An 11,502-nucleotide genomic window follows, 5' to 3' on the forward strand; every position below is an offset into this window, starting at 1 on the left:
ATTGGAATTTTAGGATTTTTCAACTGACCCCAAGGGTTTGTTTCCTGTGTGTTTACATGTATGAACTTACGTTAACAAGCTTTGAGTTTGGTACGTGCCTGTAATCTGTTTGGTGTTGTTTATCAGATCCTCTAGTAGAGTGCAGTCAAATGAAAGAATCTCTCTCTCTGTGTAGCACTCTTTCAATTATTCAACTCTCTGTCCATCCCCTCGTCTCTTCCTGACATCCCCATTCCTGGGTCCCCATATCTCATTCACTAAGCAGCTCACAGATCGGATTATCCTGAATGTATTTCGTTTTCAATGCATCCATTTATGCATTCTCAGACCCTCCCTCCCCATTCAATAAGAGACTCATACCGGAAAGATGACTGTCAGTTCATATAACCTGTATAGTGCTAACAAAAACTGCAATGTCCTGGCAAGACTAGGATACTAGTTCTGTGTTTGGTTGTTTTATGTCTCCATTTTGCTCTGGGACTGCGACAGTTCAGTTGAGCCAAACCTATTCCAACCATCCTATTGATTTTAATTTGTCATTATTCTCTGCTGTTCACCCAGAATGCATCTGAATCCCAATATGCAAGTGCTGCTATTCAAGGCTGAATGGTTTGGTCACAAAATCATGCTCTGATTGTGCATTGAATTGCTAAGGCAAGTCACTTTAGTTGAATACCATAAAAAGATATCACAATACATTGCACTAAATATTTAACTTGTTTATGCCTACGTATGCTAATCTCAGAAGTCGTGATGTTTTCGTGGTAAGCTGCTCATCAGCTCTGTAGGTGATTTCTAAATGTATACAGGCTGTATAGATGCTGGAGCTGTGGTTGATTGGTTTTGGGCACAAAGGAGGGGGGATGTCATTGACATTTCTAGTGGCAGTGCAGAGATAAGGTCACCCTAAGTGCATTAGCACTGAGAAATTGACAATCAGCCTGACGAGTTGCAAATTGTTATCCTTCTTTAACATGCATAATGTCTGCAGCTGCAGTCACAACCACTTCACCCCGCCGCAGGGAGATGAGGAGCAAAAGTCAGAGAAATGGGATGAAAAGAAGGTGTTGGAGTAGAAGTAGGGAATGAGAATGAGTGAGAACTGGGGAGAGTGACAGAAAGGGAGTGTGAGAGGAAAAGGGGACAGTGTACGTGCTGGACGGAGAGGGACAAATTGTGTGCTGAGCATTTAAAATTGCTGAATTTACAGCAATGAATCACCTCAGAGCTGCCGCAGTTTGATAATAAGCCCTCTCTAACTGCAAGTCTGTTGGTCCTGTAAAAGCTTAAGAGTTTACAAAGGCTTTTCAGACTTTTCAGGCAAAAAAAGCATGAATGAGTTTGAAAGTTTTTTGAAAGATGTAAGTGTGGTAAAGCAAGGTTTGTACTGGAAGGCAGGGAGTTTGCAGAGTGAGGAAAACTGTCTGCAGGTTTCAGGTTTTACTAAGGCATTGTTCAATTCAGTTCTTGTTTGAAGGTCATGAGTTTCTGCATTGTTACGTAGTAGTTCACAGTTTGTGCTTTCAACTACAGATTTCCAGGTTGTTATGATGATTTTTCTTTAAGTCTCCAATAACCAAAATGCAGATTTTAAATGGTTTTATTTTTAATAATTTTTTTTTTATATTTTTAATTTTATTACCATATTATACTGTATATATTTCTCGTTTTTCACTGTTAAAGCTGTTACAGGAAGTGGAAAAGTTTACATTTTAGTAAAAAAAAATATAGTCAAACTAAGTATCGATCTCTACTAAATGTCTGAGCTAAACACATTATAAAGGCATGTACATGTGCTACACACAAAGTCCATCATTGATTATCCCTCACATTTGTTCTCTGAGGCTGTTTCATTGATCTTAGATCTTACTGTACTGTTTATACATGACACATACCAACATCACTGTGAACAGTCAGCTGACCTTAAAGTACCTGTGAGAGAGCATGAAATAATAACGTCACACGTTTTGCCAGCATATATGTACATAATAACAAAACTGTTACATCTACAAGGGCCTTCAAGTAGCTGCAAATTGAATAGCTAATTTGCTAACATGGCATGACTGTGATACATTCCCTCGAGTTTTGCTTGAACTAATGCATCTCACCAAATATTAATTAAATCTGCTATCTCAGCATCTTTCCACTGATTCTGCTTGCTCCTCCTTTGGTTTTCAAGATCTAAGCAATGCGCTTACTGTCGCTGAATGATAACAACATTCGGTGTGACCACACTCTATGCACATGTTAACAGAAAGTGTGATTTCGGATCTGCCTGCATCAGATATGTGTAGCTTCAAGGATCCCATCTACAGGCATGTCACATGAAGAGAAAATCAAATTTGGGTTACTTACAGCATGTTGCTTGCATAGGGGGGTTTAATTCAGACATTTCAAGGTCAAAGTGGTCTGGTTTGTGTTTTCTGTTAGCCCTCCTTCCCACCACCACCTCAGTCTGACCTCTGACTCTAGCTAATTAACTGATACAGCTTGACTTATTGGTTAGTGTGACTTGAATACTAAAAGTAAACACTGAGTTTTTCTGGATAATCTGCCCTCTCCTTATCTTATTTATTTTCCTTCCCTTTTTTGTATTACTGACCAACCTTTTACTCTCCAACATATTTTCAACCTCCCTTTTGCAAGCATTTTTCTACTTTAACGTCTAATATGCTAAGCCTAATGCATTGATTTTAAATTTAGAGGCAAAGCATTTTACTGAAAACAATTGAATTGAGAATTAAATTAGTTTCTCACTCTCTCTCCCCTCCGCAGGGTGTGTGCTCCCAGAAATGCTACAACATGTTCATCGTCGAGACGGTTTGTGTGGCCTGGTTCTCCCTGGAGTTTCTGCTTAGGTTCATGCAGGCACGCAGCAAGCTGGTGTTTCTCCGTGGACCCTTGAACATCATCGACGCCATGGCCATCCTTCCCTACTACGTGTCTCTAGTAGTGGAAGAGAACCCCAGCAATGAATATGAGCGACCCTCTGGTGGTAAGGGCTACCTGGACAAGCTCGGGCTGGTACTGCGGATTCTGCGGGCCCTGCGGATCCTGTACGTGATGCGGCTGGCCCGTCATTCTCTGGGCTTGCAGACGCTGGGGATGACAGTGCGGCGGAGCACTCGCGAGTTTGGCCTGCTGCTGCTCTTTCTCTGCGTAGCCGTGACGCTCTTTTCGCCTCTGGTGCACCTTGCGGAAAGCGAGCTAACCGGAGTGCAGGATTTCAGCAGCATTCCTGCCTCTTACTGGTGGGCGATCATCTCCATGACTACAGTGGGTTATGGGGATATGGTACCTAGAAGCATACCTGGTCAGGTGGTGGCACTCAGCAGCATTCTGAGTGGGATCCTAATCATGGCCTTCCCGGCCACTTCCATCTTCCACATGTTTTCCCGCTCATACCAAGAGTTGAAACAGGAGCATGACAGGCTCTTTAAAGAGGAGTGTGCGGCAGCTGCCGCAGCTACCGCAGGACCCGATGACGAGCAGGATGGAGGATGGGTGGCCTTTCCTCCTCCTAGACTAGTTCTTACTCCAGACACAGAGACGCCTGGCTCTCTTGAAGACCTTTCTCTTCTCGGGAATTGTGGAGAGACTTCCGGGAATAACAAGCACCCGTTACCAGCTGGAGCCTTTTAAGTTATGCACACGCATTGTACTCTTCTCTAGATGAAACCTGTTCTTCCGTGCCCTCATAATGAACCCTCTTGCAGTGGACAGGGTGACGTTAAAGGGCCTTGAAGTTATTTTGTCTTCCAACAGCCACAAGCTGATCATTAAAGTACTAATTCCTTCATACTCACACTATGGACTTGTCAGATTTAGCTCTCCATAAAAAATCCATGCAATAGAAGTAAAAAATAAGCTAGATAGTTTAACTTTAATGTTAAGAGAAATTTAGGTTCCTCAAATTAACTCTCTTTTTTTAACAAATCCAAAGATATGCGTTTTTGTTGACTGTTTCAGGTTTAAGAATTGCTCTTCCAGAGAACAAGCACTTAAAATGTCCTGCACTGGTTTGGAACAGACATGCTCTTGTACAGCTCCAAATAAAAACAGCAGTAATCTCAATGTCCTGTCCTGTTTTTTTAGGGTTCATAGAAGGATTTCCTAATCCTCTTCTTTGAAACGCTCATTTATTAGACACAGTCACCCTGTACTCTTCTCTTCATTTTATAACAGCACATATGTGCCCCTACCATCTGCCAGCTCTGACATGCAGCAGTTACAGAGTGATGAGTCTATGATTGTTTCAGCTTTTATTGCTAGAATTGAGATTCAGCCACAGTGTGACTTCAACAAGGTCATCCTAGTTTTTGTCTTATTCTTGCTGATTCCCCCATAGGAGAGTCTGTTGCCCCCAGGTGAAGAGCTTCTCTGTATAAGGTCAAAAAATTGTCCCACTGCCCAATGCTTGCAGGGTCCAGCTGGTGGGGAGGAGGGATTCGTGATTAGGCTGGGGATTAAACATGCAATAAATTCATAGATATAAAAAGTCCTTCCGGAGTCAGACTCTGTGACGGACTTTGCTTTGTCAACAAATCACAAATTTGCACCTCCAATCCAATTATTCAGTCATGTTGCATCAGATGTTGCATAAATGTCCTTGATGCCGCACTGAAAGTCCCAGACGACTGAATCGTGTATCAGGAAAAAGTCCAGAAGAAACCAAGAGGCTTTGATGGACCAATCAAATTGCATGTGTAGCTTTTCACAGGATTAACCAGCTGGCTGAATCATTAAATGGACAACAGCTTGTTCTCGATGTAAAGGTTAAACTTTTTTTTTTTTTTTTTTTTTTACTTGTTTTTGTTTCATGACAGACACATGCATAGGCGGGTGTTCAGGTCTCAGATTGTCCAGGTGTGTCTCAGTCCACTAGTAAGTAACCATATAGTCAACAATGTCTGTCAGAATCACTATATTACACTAGAAATGTCATCATGTGTTCATTCTCATCAAAAAAAAGGTAGAAAATAGTATACTTCATAAAGCCAATACGCACAACTGAAATTGTGTTGCGGGTCACTGAGTCAATGGCTTCTCAATGTTTTGTGCATATATTCATGTTCACATTACGCTGATTTTAAACTCTTATGTAACATAACCAGGAAGAGAAAGCCACATTCCTTTCCGTTTTGATATAGCGTATTCTATTGCGTTGCAATTCATATGAACTTAATAACCATCTGCACCATTTAACAGCATTAAATGGGGGGAAGTTTCGTGGGATATGTCATCAGCTCAGCTATAAAGATGCTTTTAGCCACAGTGCTTATTGAAAAATCTTGTTGAAGGATGGTTTGAATGATGTATCATATGCCATTATTTATCAAGGAAGGCCATATCTAGATGGCAAGTGTCTTTTTCTGGCATAAGTGATTGATGTAGAAAGCATCAAAAAGGGTTTAATAGGCAATCTATCAGATCTTCTTGATGGTGAGATTGATTCCTATTCGGTAGGTAAGCTGCTTTTTAGATTTTAAAGTGTAGTAAACCTAATATTTAGTTCTCTCTTAACAGTGCAATTCAAGCAATAGGTCAAAAAAGTTTGTGTTTTATTTTGTTCTTTGTTTTTGACAAGTACAAAGCAGTCCATGGATGGATGGATGGCCATTGCAGTCATTCTCATTCATCCGTGAATTTTAAACCCGATCATGGTCTTTATTTCATATTCACATTATGCACAAAAAAAGAGTCGTAATAGTTTTTCAGTAGCATTTCTCAATCTTTTTTTGACACTTAAAATTAAACAGGCATCCCTTTAAGATGTCCTTTTATTCACATGTGAAATCAATAAAAGCACTTTTTATACGCATCTTTGCGTAAGAGCCACTTGGCAAAGTGAAAAATTAAATTGTGACATTTTACAAAACACTAAAATATAATACCTGTGAAGGTCAGGCTACAATGATGGCAAACTGTGCTTGTTTTTAATGGCAGGATATGCAAAGTGACAGCCTGGAACAGCACAATATTTTTCTAACCTTTTTTTTACTGATACCATTAGTTCTTATGATGTTTAGAATATTATCTTTTATGTTTCTTGCTTTCTCCTCATTACTTGATCGTGACTGAGCAGCCCAGTTTATGAATGCTGAATTGACGTTATTGATGTGTAAATGTGGGTGGTGTCAGACATCAAGATGGTTTTGCGTTGTTGTTTCATTAAATGGCCCTTTTAACTCTAGATTTTTCACTTCTTAAAAGATCAAGGAAAACTGTACTTCCTATAACATTAATCTTTTAACCCTCATGATTGGCACAAGTTCTGCAGTGCTGTCTGGATGCTTCTATTAGAATATTTGTGATGTTGTCATCATACTATATTTCAGGGTCAAATGTAACTTTTTATCACTGCGTTAAGCTTCCTCTTGGCAAAGATGCTAGAAGTGAACAGATGTTAGAGTTCTCCATATTCAGTTCAGATTTGATCTGATATGTAAGTCACAACTGGGCACAGGCTTGTCGGTCGGTCTATTTCTTTGTAAATGGATTTGATCTTGTGAACTCTGACTGACATTATAGTGATCTAGATATACAGCATACACTGAATTACCCATAATGCACTGCCTAATCCCATCTCAGCTTGAGCAGTTTTTCAGCATTTTTTCAAATACACAGTCGGTAGTACAGATTAAAGAAAGAGCCCCTTGTGATGTAACAGTCCTAACCAGGCATGATGAGATTAAGTGAACACTTGCTATATATCATATATTAAATGTTTTGACTTGTCAGGTCCTGAAGCTTTTTTGCTTTCACTGTGGACAGACAAATATCTTGATGTTGTAAACTTATTGCATTGCTTGTAGCTACGACACAGTGTCATTCTTTTTCTCTTCTGTCTGTCATGATGGTAAGAGCCTCAATGGGCAGTAAGCTTCCCATTAATCTTTACTGACAGCTTGACCATAGATGTACTGCAGCGTGGCGATGAAATTCTGGAAAGGGTCTCGCTTGGAAAGTTAAAGCGTTTCTCTTCTCTGTATCACATGAGCATCATCATTGCAGTAGTTCTAGTCTAGGTGGAGGTTTTATTGAACATTAGAGACCTTACTGTCTTTGACAGACAGCTGTGATTGGAGCCATTCCTAGTGTTTCTTTAAAGGCAAAGTTTTAAAAATGAATCAAAGGCTCTATGCGGAGGCGTTTTCAGCATTTTTTTTTTTTCCACGCTTACTTCACAGTAAGTATCCATGTATTATTTATCGACCACAAAAACATGAGCAAAAGAGTAGGAGGGACAGTTCAAAAACTCATTCAAATTCAGTATTAGTCAAGTTCATTTGTAGAGTGCCACATGATCTGATTTCATCTGTTTATTTGCAGCATATGGCTCATAAACATACCTCTTTCCTGAATAAGTCTCCTTCTCTATTCAAAAAGAGAAAAGTACTGTAAACGTGTTTTGTTCGAACATTGTTCATCATCCTGAGAACCTAGAAGGTGGTTAAGTAAAGCAATAAATATTAAATGAGTTTGAATTACCATAGAATATAAATTCTGCTCGTCCATCAGTTTACAATAACAACACAATTACAGTCGAAGTCTATGGGCCTTATACTTTTTACTCTGCAGAAATAAAAGTGCTACCTGCAATGTGCTGTTTATATGCTATTTATATAGAGGCTGATAATGCTTTTTATATTTTCCTTCTTAGTCAGGTGTCTCAGGCTCTTAAGCAGGTGTTTGAGCAGGATGGCTTTTATTCCTGCCGTCAAATGAGCCATTTGTGTAGCGGGTGTTCTGCTGATGTCTGCTTGATGTTCTGCTCAGGTACAAAGTGTCTTTTTGTGTCCCTCAGAAACCACCAACAAACTGTGTCACATTTGGAACAGTAACAAGCCTGCCATCTTATAGACAAACCAAAATAATGTAGTTGACGTTTTTAGTATCTCGTGGTGAAAATGAGACTTTGTCTCTTAAACTGTAATAAAAACGACAGCTTATAGTGTGATATGTCTGTCTGCTTTTCTGTGATGGCAACCAACATCTGTTCTTCTACATTACTCCAAATTGATGTAGCTTGATGTTTGAGATGGAAATAGATTAAGAAAGTTGATTAGTTATGATTAGTAAATACTATTAATAAGGTAAATGAAACAAATAGTGACTTTATAATTACTGCAAAGTCATAATTTAGCTGCATTGCAACATCATTAGCAAGCTTTGCATTTCATCTCTGGTCCTTGAAATGACTAAAATGGATGTTTCATGATATTGAATTACCGTATATCATCCCATAAACAGATCGGATGTCAAAGACTATGTTCAGAGTGAAATAATATCTTACTGCATACTGCGCAATAAATACTCAAAGTTTTTTTCAATGCGTTCTAAAACGTTAAACATTTGTCAAACAATAGTACAGCATTCCATACATATATTACTTGCACTGTGTTGCGTGGTAAGCTGCACATTTTAGTAAAAGTAGTAGGTCATACATTTATTAATTTCATCAAAGTGTATTTTCTATATGCGTACTGCAGAAATTTTTAAGAGGCATAAATTATGCCATTAGTAGCTGTTCTGGCTGTTGCAAGTGCTGTAATAATGCAAACGTGTTCTGATGTTCTACAGAAGCTGATGATACTGGAATCATAAACGAACAAGAGAGATCAGAGAGACAGGTGGAGAGCCGAGATGAAGCAGGTATCTAGATATAAGAAAGCAGATACAGGACACTGATGATTACTGTCTATAAGGGCATATTAAAGGGCAGCGTTAATCATCTCATCACCATGGGTAATTAGTTCCAACTTCTAACATCCTAGAACCAATCGATCAAAGCTCACTCTAAATAGCCCACAGACAGGGACGAGCTATTCTAGAGGCCATGGTGACCAGAATGATGTCATGTCAGGGAATGTAGAAATGTCCCTGAATCAGTTATGCGACTGTGACTGTGAATGTATTAATGGGCTTCATCAGACCTCACGAAGGATGGTGGTGAATCCATAAAATGTCCACAGACAAATGATTTCATTTATGATTTATAATCACCTTTCCCCAGGCCTGGGTTCTTACACTCTGCACAAATTCACTTCCTTTTATTTTCAGCAGGTGCAGTGGAGAAGAAGAACAGACAGAAAAAACTGAACTGGAAAATCTGTCAGTCTGTTTGTTTGTCTAACGATCTATTAATTTAGTATTAAAATGCACCATATTATGGGTAATGAAGGGTTCATATTTTGGTTTTGGGACTGCCTAACAACAGGTTGACATGTATCATAAAAACCTTATAACAACAATAAACTTTTACTTGCTCAACGACACTAAGAAGATTCGCTCAATGATTCATTTTTCCAATTCATGGCGCTAATCTGCGCTAATTGGTACCATTTTCATTTTATCATCCCTGTAATGTCTCATGAAGCATTGTTTGTAAGCACAGTGCTGCTTTGTGTACAGTTATATTTACCGCTTCAAAATTTTTATTCAGACCAGTTCGAAAAGATCAACAAGTGGGCAGGCAATATGTGAATGTTTCATGGTGACATCAACGTAAAACGACTTGGGATTCGTTTGAATGATTCAGAGTCGTCTCTTTCTTTAGAGAGACAGCAACTTTATACACTGCATTTTCAGATTTAAAGTTTTATTCACTTAGAGCTGTGTTACACACTGCATGAAAGGTACTTTTTAAAAATCCATAATAGGGACACTTTAAAAATGTATTTAAATCTTGACAAACAGTGAATTTGTAAAGATAAAACAAAATTGGACCATACATAGAAAGTATGTGTGCGTGTTTCTATTTTGAAAAGTTGAATTTTGAGTTATGTCTTCATTATAAGTTGGTACTTTCTGTACAATACTACTATGACAAAATGAAATATGTTAAAAAATATGTTTTCCAGTTATCTTGTCATTCTGTTTAATTGTAGCCACTAGTCTGATATCATGCTTGTAGAACTAGATGTTTTTCCTTTCTCTCATCTCTCTCCTGTGCAGCTCCAGCAAATATATCATCACTATATCATCAGTCTCACTCTGGATCACTGCCAGATGTTTGCTTGGCTAAAATCAAGAAATAAAATGCACAAAAATCTTATCCACAGGGATCTCCATATGCCACAGAATCAATCAAGCCACCAATTTGACTGCCCCATTTATCTTCAAACATAACGATGGTTGGAGAAAAGTAGTCCAGTTGGACTGAAATTGTACCCCTCCTCCCTCCTTCCTATATTGGATATACAGTGTAATTTGTGATCAATCACGAGATAGGGAAAAGGGGTGAAAGAAGACTTTGTGTCCTCTCAGCTGTGGCAGGGCTGGATTGAGTCTTAATCATCCAAACTATCAGCACAGACTGTGAATAAGCCCCTGATGGGCCCTTCATTTCGCTCGGCTGGAAATGCACAGAAAACCATCATCTTGCGTTAGTTTCCCAGTGCATGCATATATTTACGTGTGTGTGCACACGTCAGCCCTCTGACATTTTGATTGGCCATATAGTAAGCTTTTTTCTTTGACTAAATATCTCTGTGCTTGTGTAAATTAGAATGCCTTGGGCTTTGAGTGCTATTCGTGACGCTGAGCAGATGGTGAGTTTGAACTCCTGAGTGATGATTCAAGGGTTCGAAATATAGATCAGTGCAACACTCTGCAGGGGCTGTTGTGAAAAAAGCATGCTTAAAATAACCTGTAGTAACAAATACAAAAACATACATTTAAAATATTAAAAGTTTATGATTTACACTGTTGAAAAATGCATTTATAGTAATACGTTAGGACATCAACTAATTTTAGAGACATTACTATACCCATATGAGCGGTATGAAACAGTCTGTGTAAAGACACATTTAGTTACACAGCAGATGCTTTAATCCAAAGCGATTTACAAATGAGGACAACAGAAGTAATCAAAGACAACAAAAGAGTGCTGTGACAAGGCTCGGTTAGCCGATTAATCTTGTGTTTGAGGACCTTTTTTAAAATAAAAATATAACAAGTCAAACAAATATAAATAAAGAAAAGAGAATGCTATTGCTAGAGTCAATTTTTTTATAATAAATAAAAAGAAAACAAGTAGTTAGAATAGAAAAAGAATAGAGAATGCTAGTTTTAGAGGCACTTTTTAGGAAAACAAGAAGATACAATAGAAAGTTAAATTGGATAAATACATGTTTTTCATATTTTTGTATCATATTAGAATTATTTTATATTACATTATTTTATTTCAGTATTTGCTTTTATCATTTTATAATAATAATTATTATTATTATTATCATTAGTTATTTGCAGGTTTGGTCCTCCATAAGTTGTACAGAATAGCATTTTCAAGTTTATTGTTTTACTGTATAATGTTTTATGCATGCACGTTTTATACACTTCATAACTTTCTGTGCAGAAACCTTCTAGCTGTTGTTTGAAATGAAAATGTCCCAGGCAAATTCAAGTCTGAAAATTACAAATTTGTAGATGAAACACCACAGCATTCTAAACATACAGCCATAGTAAAACTCAAATATAATAACCCTTCTGTTTTCTGCC

The 11,502-nt window shown here is 38.2% G+C and overlaps 1 protein-coding gene across 3 annotated transcripts in view; it reads left to right on the top strand.

Moving 5' to 3' along the window:
* The window catches only part of kcng4a (potassium voltage-gated channel, subfamily G, member 4a), a 33,130-nt gene extending 29,325 nt beyond the window's left edge, over positions 1–3,805 (top strand). For all 3 annotated transcript variants that reach the window (XM_043264167.1, XM_043264168.1, XM_043264166.1), the window contains one exon: positions 2,776–3,805. In XM_043264167.1, the coding sequence (XP_043120102.1) occupies positions 2,776–3,642 (867 nt within the window). In that variant the 3' untranslated portion in view covers positions 3,643–3,805. The remainder of the gene's footprint in view (positions 1–2,775) is intronic.
* Positions 3,806–11,502: the final 7,697 nt, after the last annotated feature.

The sequence above is a fragment of the Puntigrus tetrazona genome, chromosome 18 (genome assembly GCF_018831695.1).
Source record: "Puntigrus tetrazona isolate hp1 chromosome 18, ASM1883169v1, whole genome shotgun sequence".
NCBI lineage: Eukaryota > Metazoa > Chordata > Actinopteri > Cypriniformes > Cyprinidae > Puntigrus > Puntigrus tetrazona.